Genomic DNA, 20,276 nt, shown 5'->3' on the forward strand with positions numbered 1-20,276 from the left:
ATTTGATAATGATTTTGCAGGGTACTTTTAATACTGATACTGTGTGTGTAATCGGGAAATATATATTTGTGGTAAATTTCATAGAAAAAGAATTATAAATACGAAAATTGGAGTGAGTAAAACAAAATGTTGCTAAATGCCAAGAAAGTTTTATTTTCGTTTTATTGTTCTTATTTACTGCTCTTTTGACATGAAATTTTCCACACATGTCTTTGCCGATTATACACATACTAACATTATAAGAAATGCCATGGGAATTCGTTATCAAATTATATTCCTACAAAAACATATTTATAGATATGCGACAATAATTTTGGACATGAGCGTACATATATATATATATATATATATATATATATATATATATATATATATATATATATATATATATATATATATATATATATATATATATATATATATATATATATGTTTGTAATTATATGGAAATATATGTATAATTATTATTCATTTTTTATCAGGGTATACCAGCGCTGAAGAGGAATGATTTATTCGTTACATATATTCTCTGTAACAGGTTATTCTCTATAACAGTCCCTCCTTTGCCTTGGAGAGATAGCTTAGGCTCACATATATTTATAAGAGGCCGCTCGAGCAAGAGGGGCAGGAGGCACAAGGGAATAATATTACTTGATGGAAACATGTAGCTTGATTTTCGAGGGAAATTTTAGATTGGAATACTCAACCTCCATGCTATGGGATTTGATTCTGGGTAGAGTTCTTTTTCATACAGTCTCGTCTTCGAACTGGCTTCCGGTGTTCTGGCTATTTTAATATCAGCTTATAATAATGGCTGGGAAATAGGCCCCAAATTTCAGTTTTGTTTCAGGAGGTATATATTTCGGGAAAGGTAATTTTGGAATAGATATATGAACGAAGTTTTTATTTTCACAATCAAGGTTAGATGAGACACTCCCTTGGATAGTTAAATCACGTTTCTTATAAATTAATGCAAAAGTTAGTAGGAAGAATTAAGAGTTTGGTGGCCACGTCCAATTTGGACAATTTTGGACCAATTAATTAATCGGTCGAAGTTTGGTTGGGAAAGAATACCAACGGTGAGTCATTTGACCTATTTTGTTGCAGTCAGGCTGTTTACAGCCAATGTCAAATTCATTTTGAGCTGAATTTCTCATGTTAAGGAGTATGAAAGCTATGTAAGATTTTAACTCAGTAACTAACCTCTAAAAGAAGTGCTATATTTTCTCTATGAGTTAATTCTCCTGACCTTACCTAACATATCACTATCAATACTATGATAGCTAATCCTTTTAAGGGTGAGTCAAGTTCAGAGCAATCCATGTTCGTGGTTCTAGGCCAGACAGATCTCTCAGAATTGAGTCTTGTCTTCAGATTATGGTAGAGGGTATGATAACTTGTACATGGCCGCATGTTCAGTCTCCTGTCGTTTAAGTGAATTTAGCTTCTTCTAATAAATTACTTCATTAATTGAAGTGTGCAACCTTAAGGATTTATTTAGGAGGGTACTTCTCCTGGAGGAGGAACTTTGTAAAACAATGTAGAGCTATTACTTTTAATTCAGGAATTTCTCATTCACAAAAAGTGATTATTAAGAAATAAAGTATTTCGTCTAATTGAAAGAAAAGTTTTTCTATAAAGAATTTCGCTAAATCCTTGTAGTTAGTGTTTCTAAATTTCGGTTCTATTTTGTGTTTTCGGTTCTACTCTAGACAAACTTGGCACAGATAAGTGTCAATATTTTTATTACAGCTTCAGATGATAGATGTTTATATTTATTTATTAAATTCGTTTTTTTTAACTTACGGGAATTCCCGAGAGGCAACAGTGAGAGGAAGGAAAGGGGTATCGCAAATTATACAAAAAGAAAAAAATAATAACAGAAACTCTCAATCAATTACGAACTCCACTACATCAGCTATGGACCAATTTAATATAGATATATGACACTTTTTATTTATCAAGAATCACTTTGAATTTATTGCTATTTCTTAGAGCAGGAAAATAAATATTTGTTGAGTTATTTATGTGCGTAAAATAATTTCAGGTATCAGTACATTTAATAGGTCTGGCAATCATATTTCATAAAATGTAGGTTTACCGTACGTAAATGTATTTCTATCAAATTTCAGACTTCGCATATGGTAACTTGTAGATTAAAACATTTCATTTACCTGTAAACTTAACGGGTGTTTCTAACTTGAGAAGGGCGATATCATAGTAGAGTGGGTTATAACTTCTGTACCGTGGGTGAGGTATAATTCTCACAGAGAAATTCTGAACAGCTGGAGCACAATATCCATAATATTCGTCGCAGTCGGGATCCACGCTGATAGAATGTTCTCCAAGGCGAACACCTAAACTGTATGAAGAAATAATAATAATTCAATGAAAAGTAAAGAAATTTAAAGTATTCGTTACTTGGTACTTTTAATTATCACTTTTCTCTTTGAATCTCTATAATTTGAAACAAATTTTGTTGGAAATTAACAATATATATATATGTTTTAATGTCGATTTAACATAAAGACATACCTCCAAAAAGATTATAGATTTCAGACAACTATAGAAATACGTAATTTATAAGGAAATCGAAGATAGGAAAACATTCCTTTGATTTTATGTGGGAAGTAGTCACCTTGAACATTTTTCCTCGCTTCACACCCAGCACAATTACCATTGTTATCACGCTCTTACCACATAACCGAGCGCCAACAATTTGTCCCCTTTGGAAACCAGAAAGGTTGTTCATTTCACACTGTCCCGGTCCGTTAAATTCGCTGCACACTGCGACTCTACTCTTCTCCACGTAGTAAAGAATTTTTCCCTACCGAACAGCACCAACAGCCCAGAACTGAGATTCCCGTCTGACCATTACAAACTCAGACATCTAGCCTGTTTACAATTCCAAATATTTCATCAAAGTGATAAGGATCTGTGAATATATATTGTGTACGTTATTTTAAATACTGAATATTAACCATATGCGTGCAGTGTACTTACAATTTTAAATCTGGACGAATATCTTTTACACAGTGGGCTGCAGTCAGAACGTAACTTTCAGAAATCAATGCTCCTCCACATTCGTATACAATCATGCCATTTCCTAAAGGAAAACACAGGAGTTCAGAATATAAGCTATTTATTAAATATTGGTGAATTATGCTGAAAGCTTCTAATATATGCTTCAAGAAACTAAATAGGCCCCTATTACAATTGAAATCAAATATAAGTAACTTAGAAATCAAAATTAATTCAAGTTTTCAATTTCATAACCTCTTTTCACATTTTCATATTAAATATATCTAAATATCTAGGAAAGTAAATCATAACTATATTTTTTATGTATTATGGTAACATTACCAGTGTCAAAAATTGTGGAAATATCCAAGCGCTACCGTTCTTCTTTGTTCTCTTCGTTCATACATAACATTTGACTTTGTAATGCGCCACTAAACTGAACCTGAACCTAGTGCATTACAAGGTATTTGAAAAAAGTGGCAACTCCGGTCTCAATCTCTAGCTCAGGATGCTAAAACTGGAATTTGTTCCGTATCATATCATCTTAAAATTAAAATCTAAGAAAACTTTTTCTAATTTTTATTAGTAAACAGCCGAAATGTCTTCATAAATGGTTTTACAGTTTGCTAAATATGAAAACATAAGATTGTGTTTTGTGATAAGTAATTTGTATTAAAACGTGTGGTTGCAAATTAACCAAAGCCTCTGATCGACACGCCTAATGCAAATTCCAACTGTATCGTATTAATATTTTGTCTCTGATATGCGATTAAGAAGATCGGTAAGAAACAATATGAGTAATTATGAGTATATCGAACATTTGATGTTAGTTTTTCAAATAGCCTCTATGGAATCTAATATTATTTAATATGATGATGAAATATGGATTATTTTAACATAATGAAGATATTATCGGATTGACAATTCAGGTGAATTCATGCATAGGCTGATCATGTATTTGCCAATTATCTGAGGTATGTAAAGAATGGTGAAATCCTGTACTTTACTGTAGGAGTTTCTCATCAGTGCACTGAACCTCTAATCTATTTGCAATGAAACACGTACGGTACCAGTGAGAGTAAGGGGTGTATTTCAATGTTAATTGTTAGTCTAGAAATCTTCAAATTCCAATTTTAACTAGGTCAGAATTTAGTACATCTTGTATCACCAAGAAAAAATTTGAATCGTCTTATGTTACCAAGATGAAATTTTATACCATTTTTAAATTGCTCCGTACAATATCCGAAATCGTCTCCTTCCCTCTTTTAGGAACGGAATAATCAAATACGTTGATTGGGCCTCATTCTTTTAAAATTTCTTACCTCCAACTTAAGCAAACTCTTATATTGAGCACTTTTCGAATAAAGAAACAAAGGGAAATTTTAATATTATAGAAGTTGTTCCCTTTTCCCTTAAGGATCGTAATTATCGAAAACTATGAAAGATGTTTTCAATTACTTTTAATGAATTTGTGTGAAGAGTTTCGTGGCCTTAACTTCAGGGATTTGTGAGATACACTATTCCTGACGAAAAAATTTAAGTCTCAAGGATTTCTTGTTCGTTATTTCGAAAGATCCTCATTTACCCCTTGTTTCAGTGTGCAAATTTAATCTCTGTAGTTCTAGTAGAATGCCCTGTGCCTTATGTGTGAGACACTTTTACAGTTATATATATAATATAGATTTTAAGGAGGAGTTTTAAAAAAATGCAAGATTATAATTGCTTCTCAGTATTATATTATTTGAGAACTATACCTGGATTATGCTAGGATCATCTGTACAACAACTATCTAATACTTGAAACCTGAATATCATCGTTCAAATGCCCAAGTAACCAAAACATTCAGCACAGCGTTTCTTTGTGGTTTAGTTGATTTTTTGTGCGTGAAACAACTTTGGGCCCCAAACATTGATTTCAACTAACGAAATTTCACTTTTAGTTCAACTACAGTTATATGTAATTGCTAATTTCGTTTAATCCAATCAACCAACATTAGCCATATAACTAACATTTATTTCCTGTGATTAAGTTTTAAACAAATGATTGGTAATTTGGTTGCTTTTTCGGTAAAAACGGATTGGTTGAAAAGTACTGCGGAAAACTCGACATCAGGGCGATGTAGGGCTTATTAGGAACCGTTCAAAAATCAACCGTTGGCTAACACTCATTGGGTTCTAAAACGTTGATGATATTGACTCAATTTTATTCTGGCATTAATTTGTTCCAAATGCGAAATCACACTTTATGAAAACAAAATAATTATGAAAATAATGATACAAATTAATTATAAAAGTAATTATATAAAATGAAAATAATTAATAGCATTTAGAAGAATAACACTAAAATTCTTGTCTTTTCACGAATATCTGCATTTTTATCTGTCATCCACAAACAAACTAAAATATGTATCTGCAGATACTATAATGATGCTGATACTCGTAGATATATCTGCAGATGTCCACATCCGCGCTGACTTCTAGGCATAATCATACGGTTATTGTTTGTGTATGTAAATAAATAAATAAATAAAAAAACTGCATGATGATGGATGGCATAAACGAGAAAAATCACAAACGTGTTAAAAGATAGCTTCGTATAAATGTGAAATGATAAAACGTGCTCATGTAGGGGGAAGAGAATATAAAAACTACAATTTTAACATGAAGAACTGGTTCCAGGTGCTACTGAAATACCAATCAGACACTGATTAGAAGAAAAGCAGCCAATCTGAGGAAAGGGAGGAAGCAGAGAGATAGAGACAGAGGTATCATGAACAAGTTAACTGTCCCAACATTGGAGACGCATTTGTCTAGCACGTGTTCGAATTAATATGCAGTACGAGACTTTGTTGCATTGGTGATAGTACTGAACCTCGACTCGGCCCTTCTATCCTATGGTCAATATATGGTGGCCTAAGTAAACGTGTTTTAGTGACATACAAGAGGTACAAGAACACTGATATTGAATAGATTCAATGGCCTAGAAACGAAACACGAACAAGATCTCTATTTGCAAGACGCAAGAGAATGGCATCCCGTGTAGAGTTGTACTAGGAATAAAAAATCGATTGAAGAATTCGTCGTATAAGGGAATTACTGCTCTGTGATAAATGTCCAATTAACCAAAGGGGTAAAAATGTTACTTCAAATGCAAAGTCTGCTGAGGTAAAGAATCTTATTCATAAACATATTGATTCATTGCCTACAAAACGATATCACTAGTCTGGGAGAGAGAAATATTTTTTAGATGGAAGATTGACAATGAAAGTCATGTTTAATTTGTTCAAGGAGAAATACTGAGACATTAAAGTGAATTATCAGTATTACTTTCAAGAAAAAGGTCCAGCAAATATACTTATATTGTTACAACCCTTATTTGTGATATTGTAATAACTCGAACTAATGTCATAAGATACTAATGGCCTACCAGTTGATGCTAATTGTTTATTTTTTTAACAGTGAATACAATTTAACTAACAATGTCACAAGAAGCATTACACTATATCATATAAATTTTAGAAACGACGTAAGTTCAAGCATCTTAATTGTTACTCTTTAAAAATGTACCAAAATGTTGTAAGTCACATAACAATGTTGCAGGAGACCATATGTTGTGACATATCCAGGGAATATTTTTAATTTCTACATTTTCTTTCCTACATATTTTTTGTTTTTGGTCTTTTGAAAAATTAAGCATCCTAGACGTACGCTAGTTCTAAAATTATCATTTGAAATTTTATTAAACACTTGTAAATGAAACTAAATTTAAATGCAATCTTAACTTACTCTTTCTGTAGTATAACAATGCCATCCACGGAAATTCTTCAAGAGAAGTTCTATCCCCACCATATATTACACTGCTTACAGAAGTTCCACATATATCACTCAATCTAGGATTTCCGTCTGAAATAATATACACTACTTTTTAATATGATGTAGATATTACGATTTACTAGAGAAAGAGATTACAATACAAAAATTTTCATGATTTCTAATATTTCGCTATCTTTCCATGCTCAAAAAGTTACGACTGTAGAGTGATCCAATAAAACCTGCAAAGCTAATAAAACAAACAGTATTGCAGAGAGAAACTTGTTTATTCGAAAATATAAATTGGCATTGGTAACAGATTGTATCTACTTTTTTCTGATTTGAATTACTATTGTACTAAGAAAAAAATCGTATGCGGCGTATGTAAAATCGTATGTTACATTTGTAAATCCTGTAGTTTTTGGACAATGTACAGCAAACGTATAACTGAAAACGCATGTTTTATAATACTTTCTGTATAAGTGTTCCATCTATACGTACTTTCCGTATGAAACAATATAGGGGTCAGGATCTCACATACAAATCTACGTATATAACATATAGCTGACGAACGTAACATACATATATGTATGTAATCTAAGGAAGACTGTTAGATATCAGACATCCTGCAACGACATGATGTAACATCTTAGGGCAGTGTCTATGTGGCATTTCATGCCTACGGAACATAACGTATGCTCTGAATTATTTCTGTAGTTAGCAAGAGGATTCCGTAAATTTGTACAATATACCATGGTCTGGAGAACGGATTTTTCTCAGTATGCCTTGTGTTGAAATAACACATCAGTTGACAATACAGTTATTGTCTTTAACATCTGATAAAAATCCTCCACTTCATTATTTGCTATAGCAGTCAGTGGAAGGACGAGAAGAGTGGTAATCCCAGTTCACATTCTCCTGGTGTTTTCAGCTGTTAGTATGGTTTGGTAAGGAGCTCATCATATGTATGTAGTCGAAATCTGTTTTGAAAAGGAGCAGTTCTGTGATTACTGTCCCAAGAGTTTCTCACTTAAAGTTTCGCTATTCCACGTAATGAAAATATTCCTAATCGCAAGATAAACTTGCAGTGGATCGACTATTTCCGAACAACGGGCTCAGCGTTGAAAAAAAATAATCTAACCGACTTAAAAGTGCTCGTATGTCTGAGAATATTGACCAATTACAACCTGTAGCTTCTAGAAATGTAATTAAATGCAATCTTGCAGTTTAACGTGATTAAGGCAAGTGAGTAATGATGAACGATTTAGCAAAATGAGAGTGTGGGAGGAAACGGGAGTACCCCGAGAAAACCCATGAACACGATGATGTCCACCACAAATTTACTTGGCCGGGGATCGAATGAGAGGCAAGCGCTCTACCACTGAGCCACCATGTGCAGCTTTCAGAAATTGTCTTGAAATTATATTGTCAACTATTTCATTATCGCAACAAAGCACTTTAAAACTGTTTACAATACAAATTGTATACTTTTGAATAAACAAATTTCTACCTGCAATACTTTTTGTTTTATTAGCCTTTGAAATGTAGGTGCTTTTATTGGGTAATCCTGTAGTATGTGTGTAACTGTTGGGAGTAAATGTCTCATTGATTGTAGGAAGGACATCAGCGTCAGAAGAACACAAACATCTAGTTAACAGTATATATATTTTTTACATATACAATACATACAATAAATAAATAAGCAATATTTTCTAACTGATTAAAAAGTCCTAGCTAATATTGGCAACAAACTCATACATTTCAGTACCATAAAATAATTTTCTTCTATTTTCACGGAAACTATTGTATAAGCGCGAATTTAACCTCAAATGTGTCATATTGTTTAACTTGTTCTCAGTTAACAGATATATGTAGCTGTTGACTTTCGAATGTATTTTAAACAAACATAATTAAAGTTTAACAGTTAATAGTAATTTGAATTATAGAGTTTAACAACAAAGTGCACTGTCATATTTCCAGATCACAAACAAGAGCTTAACCCATCTGTGTATGAAGAGGCAATTTTTGTTATTTTGTACAGTTTGTTATTTTGTCTGTTTGGAGGGCGGACATCCAAAACGTCGGATAATATACTGTATATCTGAAAGACTTGGAGTAATGTATTTTCATAATATTTTTAAATAAAGAATCGTTTATTATTCATACAAAATTAACACTTGGTCACTTTGGTTAATAATGTTAGTTTTTGACTATAAATTAAGGTTTATTTACTAATCATGTATTTGAAACGATGTTATCATTGAAATAACAATGCTTTATTTTATTTTCAAGCATTTGGCCTGTAAACCCAGATTTACCACCTTTTCGAAAACAATAATACTCTCTCAAGACTGTTATAATATCACGCAACAGCATTCTGTCCACAGAAGCTGTGAATAAGTGATTATAAAAAAAATGTAATAAACAGAACAGCCGATTTTTTAGATCACGTGTACTAAATACTAAATAGTTTCATGAAGGTATACTATTTGTACCATTTAATACATATCGTGATTATCGTACTGCATCATTGATTGTAACAACCTTTACCTTTACCTTTACCTTTACTTATATAATCTTGTTCAACTTAATGAGATCAATTGATGATATGGGTCTCATCTTCAGTTATTTTCTCTTTTCACTAAATGCTAACAATGTTCTAGAAATTTGGCCAACTGAAAAACACAAGTGAAATTTTTGCAGCTTGCGGAATAATAAGGAATAAACGTGTTGTTTGATACAATTAATCATTCTACACTATTGAACAAAGTTTCTTTTTTCCTGTTAATTTAAAGAACCAAGTTTACACCACATCATGACTTAAAAAGAAATTTTTACGCTTTTGGAAGTGGGTCCACCTCTGCCTGAGCCTTTCTGTCGCGGGAGCCTTTTTAACCGTACCCCTTTTAACCCGGACTTCTTTTGACATGGGGCCATTTTATCACCGGGCCACTTTGACCAGGCCCTTTTGACGTGATGCAGTTTTGAGTCGAGTTTTTGTGTCCTCGCTTTCTTCTCAGGGTCATTTTGACAAGAATTCATGCAAACAGACTGCTGGAGGTTGCCAAGAAATTGCAATCATTTGTCTACAACACTAGAAGATAGGAGTAATGCAGGTGTAATTGAGTCTTTCCATTGAGTACGGTATTGGGACTTCCAGTCACATACTCAATATTAGTTGGGCGTAGCTGCAGCTGTGAACTAACAAAAAATGTAAACCATTCTCTTTCATCAGTTCTCTTATTCTATGTATGATTTTCTTTAGACTGTATCAATATTGTATTCCGCTATAGAACAAGACCTTATTCTTGCTCAAACACTATTCTAATACTTAAAAACTTTTTTTTTTTTTTGGATATTACAGAACAAGCATTTGGAATCAGCAGCCGCTCCTAATGTATGCCTATATATCGGGAAAATATCAAAAATATTCCTAATTCATTCCTAGATCTATGCTCCCTTTACTTCACTCATGAATGTTCTGGGTCCACCCATGTTCCAAACTCTGCTCACTTGTTCCTATTTCACTTTCACCTAATGAGATGAAGCTAACGATACAAATTGCCAACAGTGCGGTAGGAGAAACAAAATTAGATCAAAGCAGGAAAATATCATTCCAAGCTCCTTGAGTTGAAGATTGATTTTGGTTTCTGGTTACTATACATCTAACACCCTCACATCTATCAATGCTCATCATTTATCTCAGCGAAAATCTTGGAAAGAAATAGACAGGGGTGTAGCCAGCAGGTATATGTAGGAAGGGCCCGTCGTTTTTGAGGGGGGGGGGGCAGCTACAAAGCCAAAAGAAATTATGTTGCAGCTAGTGTTTTCCAGGCCTGAAAAAACCGGCAAATTTTGGTTTCCTTCCGGGAAAGTAAAAACCACTGGTTTCTAAATTATTATTATTATTATTATTATTATTATTATTATTATTATTATTATTATTATTATTATTATTATTATTTGCTTTTTGTCCATAAACTATATTCCAGGTAGTTTTTATTATGTTTAATCAATATTATTGTCCCGAACCAAACGTTATATCTTTGTGCATAACTATTTTAGTTTAAGCCCTTTACACAGAACCTATCTACATAAAGCTGATTTTCTTTGAAATTTCACTTATTTTCTTTAAGATTTCCTGACAAAAATAATTATCATTCGTGACTTAAAAAATTATTTTATTAACATCTATGTCTCAATATTTTGCTAGGGGCAGTCCACATATTCCGTAACGCTATTTTTGACCAATTTTTACGCCCCTCCCTCCTGCTTGTCACACTTCGTAACGCAAGGCCTAACCCGTCCTCTTTGTAACGTAATATATTTTGATCTTTGGTTTTTCATTATTTTGATTATTTTAGTGATTATTACAATAAAAAAACTATTTTTAATGGTAGAAGTTTTTGTTACAAAATGTAAATATATTTGTAGTGTTTTTTCCCAACAAATCAAAGTATTAGAAAATGGTAAACTCGTAATAATCTTTTATCCCCATAAGGTTGTTTAATTAACCAATCCTAATTCTTCAAAACTACTGTCGTTTTCCCAAGGTGATCGCACCCATCATTTTAGGTCACTGGTGATTGGCAAGGAGAAAGTACTGCTGAAGATGCAGTTAAAACAGGATGGTGGAGGAAATAACATCGACCTCTTCTTCCGAGATCCAGGATGCTTCGTGCATTTGAAGTTCGCCAGTGTTAACGATGCAGAGTTCTGTTTCTAGTCAACTACAGATTCGAAGTGGCTGCACACGTGAAGAAGCAGGGACATCTTGTTTGTAAACCAGCTTTCGAGCATCTTCTTTGGACTTCGGAATTCAATTTACCACTTTACAAATTCTTTTTTTTTCTCCTAAATCAGTGCGAGAATGCGAATAAACTCGATTTCATCAGAAATATTCAAATCAAAAAATAATTAAAAAAAAAGTAGTACGAAATTAATATCCGACGAATTAGGTTTTTAATATCTTTGGGTCTGCAAATCGTGCATTGTTCCGTCGCGGAAAATATTTCACGAAAAAAGTTTCTTCTGTTTCACATGCGAAACTTCTTCAAAGAAAAGAGTGGGTAATGATTCGAATTAGAAGTTTTAAATAATATTCTCAGAAATAGCGATACAAGTGGAAACGCGAAGGAATTTTAAAGCGGTGGTTACGATCACTAACAACTAACTCCAGAAAAGGGTGTGATGTAAATGCAATGCTGCGATAGCCGCAAAACGGAGGTTTATTGTATTGTAATACACACAGGGTTCTTCACGAGTCATGCTGGTGTCTAGTACACCTTCGAATAACTTCTGTATGTTTCAATTTATATAGGCTATAGTTCGCAACTTTCCGAAATAACATAATTATTTATTTATCTATCTATATATCTATATATACAGGGTGAACGGTAACTACGAGGACGAACTTGGACGGGTGATAGTACATCTTAAAAAAAAGCAAAAAAGTCCTAGTGAACATGCGGGAAATTCCGTCCCGTTTAGGAATAACACAGTGTTGAAAGCGTGGGAACATGAACTTCAGAGGCCAGCAGCTTAAAAACAATACATCGTGGAGAGTGCCGTTAACAACGTCACTTAGAAAGTCATACCTACTCTATTGAAAAATGCATATTTGAAAACGCACCTACGTGTGCGCACGGGATTAACAACGTGTGACACTTCTTTCCTTTACAGCATGTCTGGGAATCCCTCCGTTCCTTTGGGGCATCCCGTGCACACGCATAGCTGCGTTTCCAAACATGCATTCTTCAACAGCAGGTATGACTTTCTAAGTTATGTTTTTAACTGCACTCTCTATGATATATTGTTTTTAAGCTGTTGGCCTCTGAAGTTCATGTTCTCACGCTTTCGACACTCTGTCACTCCTAAACGGGACGGAATTTCCCCCCTGTTCACTACGACTTTTTTTTTTGCTTCTTGTTAGATGTACTATCACCCGCCCAAATTTGTCCACGTAGTTACCGTCAATCCTGTATATATATATATATATATATATATATATATATATATATATATATATATATATATATATATATATATATATAATGAAATGACTAGATTTGTAATAACTCTTGAGCCACCCGACTGATTTCGATTAAATTTTCAACGTAGATGAGATTAGAGCCTGGAATGGTTTTATAGCTTCACTTTGAAGAGAAGGGGAAGATATACAAAAATGATCGAAAATGACCAATATTAATGTCGAATCATAGTTTTCGGAGTGGCTGATATGAACAGTGACACTTCCGATGCCGTTTAAATCCAACTTCAGTCCCCATTAGTACTCCTAAGGGGAATAGTGACATGTAAAAATAATTGAAAATTACCGATGAATTGAAATCCATACTGAAAAACGTTTTTCACCAAATTTTTCATCTGATATAAATATTTTTTAAAAATATTAGTTACAGAATATAAAAAAATTTAATGCAGGCGTACTTACAAATCAGTTTAGTACCATTGTTTTATGGTAATATTTATGAAACGTTGAAACGTTTGCCTTCCAAGTGTCAAATATAAATCGCAGTAAATTGTGTAATCTGCTGTAATAAAATAAAATTAAACCACACTGGTTTCCGATTGGTATAAGGAGGAGATACCATACTATTTTTAGATTGGTATGGTAAAATAGTATTTTTCCATACTATTTTACCCTAAATTATTAATTATATGTAAACTTTGTTATCTTTAAGTGACTGAAGAAAGGTAATCTTACAATGATGTTTTAAAGGCTGGTCATTTGGGGGCCCAGGAAATCATTTCGGGGGCCTGGCCCCGATGGGCCCCCCGTGGCTACACCCCTGGAAATAGAAGATAGAACCAGATCCTCGGACACTGAATCCATATCAAAAAACCCTTAGTAGCTGTACCTTAATGTATTTGTTCTATGGTAATAAAGGTTGGAGTGAAAAATTGTTTATTTCCACCACTTCCGGTTTGAATAGGAGATATAAACTATACTTGGAACACTGAATCGATTGCAAAAAGCTCGTTTTTGATATCTTTCACCGCTTTTGCTCTACGGATATCAGTATTGAAACTGGATATAAGAGTGAATTTGAACAACTTCCGGTTTTAATAGAATTTTGTGATTAATCATGATATGTTGCCTTGAATGATGAATCGTTTGAGAAACGCTTTTAACTATCTATTACTGTGTTTGTTATGTGTTAATAAACATATAAATCTTAAATGGCGTATTTGAACCACTTCCGGTTTGAATACTGAGATGAGCAGCGAAGAAGATGAAACCATTTCTTGGAAGCTGAATTGATTCCAAAAACAAATTTTGATATTATTTACCATTTTTGCTTTATGAAAAGCAGTATTGAAACCGTTAGTAAGAGAAAATTTGGACAACTTTCACTTTCGGTTGACTGTTGTGGATAGTCATGATATATTGTCTTGAAACGCAGAATCGTTTACCAGAAAAGGTTTCTCTTTATCTCTTATCGTTTTCGTTACACGGTTATAAACGTTGAAATGGGTAGTAATAGTAATTTTGAACCACTTCCGGTTTAGTTCGAGTGTTGAGGATGATTATGATATGTTACTTTTAGACGCTGAATTGTTTGCTAAAAATGTTTCTCGTTATCTATTACCGTGGTTTTTATGTGGCGATAAATGTTGAAAATGGAAATTATTTATTTTTTCACTTCCGGTTTGAATAGAGCTTCAAAGGAAAAGATTAAACACATTCTTGGAACGCAGAGTCGATTGTAAGGAAACAAGATCTTAATAGTATTTAACGTCTTTGCTGTACGGAAATCAGTACTATACCGGAAATAATAGTAAAACTTCTGTTTTTCTGGTAGATTGTTGTGGATAGTCATGATATGTTGCGTTAAACGTTAAAACCGGAAATAGATAATATTAACCACTTCTGGTTTAAATAGATGGTTAACGAAGGAGATGGAAACTATTATTGGGATGTTAAATCGATTGATATCATTTACTGTTTTGCTCTACGGAAATCAGTAATGAAACCGAAAGAAATTAGTAAACTTGAACTACCTCCGATTTCGTAGAATGTTGTGCATAGTCATGATTTGGTATTTTGATACGGTGAAACATTTGCAAAAAAAAAAAAAAAAAAAAAAAAATCTAGCTATATGTTACCATTTTCTATTCTATGACCATAAACGTTGAAACCGGAAGTGACTAATTTGAACCAATTTTGGTTTGAATAGAGAGTCAGCGAAGGAGATGCATAGGTTGAAAGTTTAACAATAATAAAATAGTATGTGTGTGTGTGTGTGATTAGTTTCTGCATAGAGAAGAGTAACGCAGAGCCACCGAACTTGGTACAAGGATTCTTCTTCACCAGATCTAATCGCCTACGATGCCCTTTTTTCTTAATTTCGACACGGGCTGACAGTACGAGAAGGTGAAAATGTGTGAATAATGGGAGATAATGAATTCCCGGACACCGGAAATTAGTGTCAGCCTCATAATTTTTGGGGGTTGCTGAAATGAACAGTAACACTTCAGACGCCATTCAAGACTAAGTATAGTCCCCGTCCCTCATACAGAGTTTAGGGACGTGAAAAGTAACATGTCTGAAATGACCGATATTAGTGTCCAATCTATAGATTTCGGGATCACTAAAGTGATTGATGACAGTCTTGATGATATTTGAGTCGAGACGGGAACTGACAGGGGCAACGCATTCTTCGTTATTTATTTATTTTACTCATATTAAGAATGGCAACGCCAAAGATGTTTCTATTCATTATTTATTTAACTAATTTGACTACCATTAAATATGATATATTGCTTAAACATTATCCTTCCCTTGCCACGAACGGGTTTTAACTCTATGGCTTATGGAACCCAGAGGTTCAAGGCAGTGTTCACTAAAGTTCTCCATGGACCCAGTTTCTACATTGTTTTTCTATTTCTGCGAGGTCCATCTTAATATTGTCCTCATCTGCGCCTCAGTCTTTCTAATGTTTCTTTTCCAATTGGATTTTCAGTCAAAACTCTAAAAGTGTTTCTACTTTCTTCCATTCTAGCTACATGTCGTGCCCATCTGAACCTTCTGGACTTGATGACCCTCAATGTTTGGTAAACGGTATAAATTATTCCGTTTCTCATTATGAAGTTACAGCCATTTCCCACTCTCTTTTCACTTGGATCCGAATATTTGTCCCAGAATTCTATTTTCAAATACTTTCATCCGTGTTCTTCCCTCAGAGCAGGCCCGATCCAGGGCGCGTCTAGGGGGCTCGCCCCCCTAAATGTTTGATGCCTCCTAAAATTTTCACCGTAGGCTTACAAATAATATATAGTATGGTGATGAACTATAATATGGTTGGATTGGGCCCCCCTAACTTCAGCCGGGCCCCCCTACATTTTGGGGCCGGCTACCGGCCTGCCTCAGAGTAAACGAACATGTTTCGCAACCATACAAGACAACAGACACGATTAACGTTTTATATGTTTTAAGCTTCAAATTCGTCGACAGAATTCACGACGATACAAGATTTTGAACTGAATAATAACACGAATTCCCTGCTTTCAGTCGGTAATTAATTTCTTCTTGGATATCGTTTTTACTCTGTTAATGTTAATCCTAGATTTCAGTATGTAAATCATTGTAATGGTGTATGTACTCAACACTATTAACTACAATGTGAAACTTTTCAGGGTATGTCCACGGAAATAGGGACAAAAATTCATGAAAGAAATATAGTTATAATTTTTAGTCAAGTTGTTCTTTTGATAAAAATATAGTTGGATGTAGCTGTCATCATTAAATTGTTTTCAGAGAATTACTATTTTCTTATTTTTCCCGTAGGTTACCTTTCATCTATTAAGTTTTAATGTATAATGATTATATTATACAAGCCTTATTTATTATTACATAGGTCTTACTTTTTTCTGTCGATATAACAAGTAAAATTTCATATAAATGATGAAACCTTTTCTTAAAGTAAAGCTCAATGGGTTTGGGTACAAAACCTCGCGGCCAGAACCTCGCGGCGACAACCTCGCGGACCAAAACCTCGCCTGGCCAAAACCTCGCCTCCCAAAACCTCGCTTCCCAAAATCTCGCCGGGCCGAAACCCCGCCTGGCCAAAACCTCGCCGCCCAAAACCTCGCGGGACAAAATCTCGCCGGGCCAAAACCCCGCCTGGCCAAAACCTCGCCGCCCAAAACGTCGCGGGCCAAAATCTCGCGGGGCCAAAACCTCGCCTGGCGAAAACCTCGCGGGGCCAAAACCTCGCCTTGCCAAAACCTCGCGCCCCAAAATATCGCCATACCCAAAATCTCGCCTGACCAAAATGTAAATGTTCCAGCAGATAATAAGGATGACGGTATAAAAGACGCTGTTTCAGAAAAAGTATCACGGGTATTTGACCAAGTCCCGCGATACCATATGAAAATTATATTTCTGTATTAGAGGATTTCAATGTGAAGATAGGGCGACAGGATGTTTTTAAACTGGTTATAGGGAAAGAAAGTCTGCATAAGGAAAGTAATGACTAACGGGGTTAGTTTCGTGAACTTTGGAGCATCCAAAAACTTAAAATTTCAACAAAAATCTAATAATATTTATGAAAGTATAAAATAATATATGAGTCCTTTATATTATGTCCCTTGATTATGTCCTGTAGGTTAAAGGAGACGTAGATGACCAGGATGAAGGAAATGATCGAATAAAGAAAGTGGGAGGAAACGGGAATAACCCGAGAAAGCCCACGCACACGATGTTTTTGTATTTTCTTCTTCTTCTTCTTCTTCTTCTTCTTCTTCTTATTATTATTATTATTATTATTATTATTATTATTATTATTATTATTATTATTATTATTTGTAATGTGAAATTGCATATTAAGAAACTCATTGGGTAAATTTTAAAGAAAAGTTTCATTCGCGGCGAGGTTTTGGCCACGCGAGGTTTTGGGTGGCGAGGTTTTGGCCCGGCGAGATTTTGGGCGGCGAGGTTTTGGCCACGCGAGGTTTTGGCCCGGCGAGATTTTGTCCCGCGAGGTTTTGGGCGGCGAGGTTTTGGCCACGCGAGGTTTTGGCCCGGCGAGATTTTGTCCCGCGAGGTTTTGGCCGGCGAGATTTTGGGAGGCGATGTTTCGGCCGCGAGATTTTGTCCGTATCCCAGCTCAATGTTCAACTTAATTAAACTGTGCTTATTTCAAATTATTATAAATGTATGTTGCTTATAGTTAATAATAAAAGACCGTTGACAAATGTAACGTGAGTTACCCGACTCTGTGCATATTCCACTAAAATAAGTAGTCATAAAATGTAAACAAAAATTTAATATTTTTGTCATAATTAAATTATGTGTGTCACTATCTTACATAGTAATTCCATGCACATTGCTATGCCAGGACAAAAGAAAATGTACTAAAAAATCACAGGTTCTGAATGTAAGGGAAAAAATTTGTAACGTGAGTTACTATAGTATTTTCTTTTCTCCTAGGTTTGCTATATCATATAAAATGACGATATTTGGTAATTATCTGTATAAATATGACAGCTTTCTTTTCTTTAAAAAAAAGAAAGAAAACGAAGCTTTTAAGTTTATTGTGGTTAGTATCCTTCAAAATATATGTCATTACGTAACGTGAGTTACCATGGACATACCCTTCAAAGAATGTGTTTTTAAATTAATTTTTCTCTTTCCTTTGTTATCAGATATACATATAAATGTAAATAATCTCAAAGAATGCTAAAAACTTAGATCTCAACTGTGGTCGTATGACTCCAGCAACTCTATTGGAATAAAATGGAAACTACAACTATGTTCCATTTACGTTTACTACTGTTAACTGTAGCAACATCATGTAGAGCAACTGCAAAACTTTTACTCTCATTGGAGTTGATGGCGGGATTCTCGCTGCTTCAGTGGTCAGTATATCCATATTACTAATTACTTAAATAAGATAATAAGATAAATACCTCCAAGATATTGAAAGATAAAAAGAAAGAAAATAATACTTACTTGCAGCCTCGCCTTGAATTAAACCACACATAATTAAAATTAATTGGATGCTGTAGAATACCATGATGGTAATAAGTCAGGCAAATTTAGTATCTAATAAGACGTGCAGAGAACAAAAAGATAAGTGAATAACGCTTTGTATAGCCTATATTAGATTAACATTTAGTCACACCGGACGTAATTTATAAAAATGATTTCAGCTTCCTTTTAGAGGATTAACCCATGTTTTTCCTTTAGCCCAGCTTCCTGTTTGTTACTTTGTGAATACTTTGGAGAGGAATAGGAAATAAAGAGGGCTCGGAAGAAAATAATAATTGTTTAAATTAAAACTAATGTTGGAAAAGAGTAACAGTTAAAATTAAAGTTAATTGATTAAAAATGGTAATTTACAATAATGTGCAATAAGAAAAAAAAATCTGTGAAAGTTAATGTAAAATTTAATGGACGAAATTATGATAATTGAAAATTTAACCGATTATTGTTAACAGTTACGTTTTTTTAAAACTGATAATTGAGGCGTTCAGAACTTTTTGTTGTTTTTTTTTAGTTCTACTCATTTTTAACTTGGGAAAGATATATTCTTTTCAGAGCCAAAATGAATGAACTTCATAGTTTGACAATTTGCCATTATAATGCGTAAACGTTTTGATCACTCTCGTATCTAACTAATTGATTACTAAATTGCTCACTACTGAAAAATCTCTTTCGATGGAGTTAATAGGTTTGGCATCTGAACAGCTCAATTAATAGTAATAATAATAAAATATCATAAAGTTCCGAAAACAATTTTATCAGTGCTATAGATAGATATATTCCTCCCTACTGCTCTAATGGCTAGAGCGTTCATCTTTTGTGCACGGAGTCACGGTTTGGGTTCCCGATGGAAGAGAATTGAAATTTGAACGTATTGCTGTGGTTCGACTGTAGGTGTACGTCTCGATGCTGGACTTTAACAACAAAAAGTTTTGATATATTGTATTAACTATAGTAACAATGATAAGATATGTGTACGCAATGTCAGTTTGACATCAAAAGAGTAGTTATAATCTCTTCGCAAATGGTGAATCTCTTGTGACGACCCTGTTCAGTGTAGTCATACCTAACACAGATAATGATGTTAATAAAAGTATTACAGTACTTTTAATTGTTATTCAGCTTTCGCTGCTTACATGTTTCTTCTAAAGCCTATTTTATGTTTTAAAAAACGCATTTTTTTAAAAGATAACTCATTTTTTTTAAAGCGTAATTCGTCTTTTAGCTGCATACATTCTTTTCAACAGAATGTAACATATTTTTGTGAATGAGCCAAATGAGGTAAACCAGAAACTAATTTATCATTTGAAAAATCCCATTCTTAATGAAAAATGCTTGTAAGAATTAGTTTTTTTTTTTTTTTTTTTTTTTTGCATCACGTTACTCATGTTGATAAATCCTGAGATATCCTGTAATTAACTATATGACCAAAGGTCTGA

General features: G+C 33.9%; 1 protein-coding gene across 1 annotated transcript in view; it reads right to left on the bottom strand.

The window, feature by feature from the left end:
• Window positions 1-18,939, bottom strand: part of LOC145664386 (CLIP domain-containing serine protease HP8-like) — a 36,914-nt gene extending 17,975 nt beyond the window's left edge. The window contains exons 1-4 of the mRNA XM_081731047.1: window positions 18,805-18,939; window positions 6,807-6,923; window positions 3,004-3,106; window positions 2,175-2,362 (exon numbers count right to left, since the gene is read on the bottom strand). Coding sequence (XP_081587173.1) covers window positions 2,175-2,362; window positions 3,004-3,106; window positions 6,807-6,923; window positions 18,805-18,868 — 472 coding nt within the window. The 5' untranslated portion in view covers window positions 18,869-18,939. The remainder of the gene's footprint in view (window positions 1-2,174; window positions 2,363-3,003; window positions 3,107-6,806; window positions 6,924-18,804) is intronic.
• Between the last annotated feature and the right edge of the window lie 1,337 nt (window positions 18,940-20,276).

This window comes from Thermobia domestica, chromosome 11 (assembly GCF_964235325.1).
Source record: "Thermobia domestica chromosome 11, izTheDome1.hap1.1, whole genome shotgun sequence".
Taxonomy (NCBI): Eukaryota; Metazoa; Arthropoda; class Insecta; order Zygentoma; family Lepismatidae; genus Thermobia; species Thermobia domestica.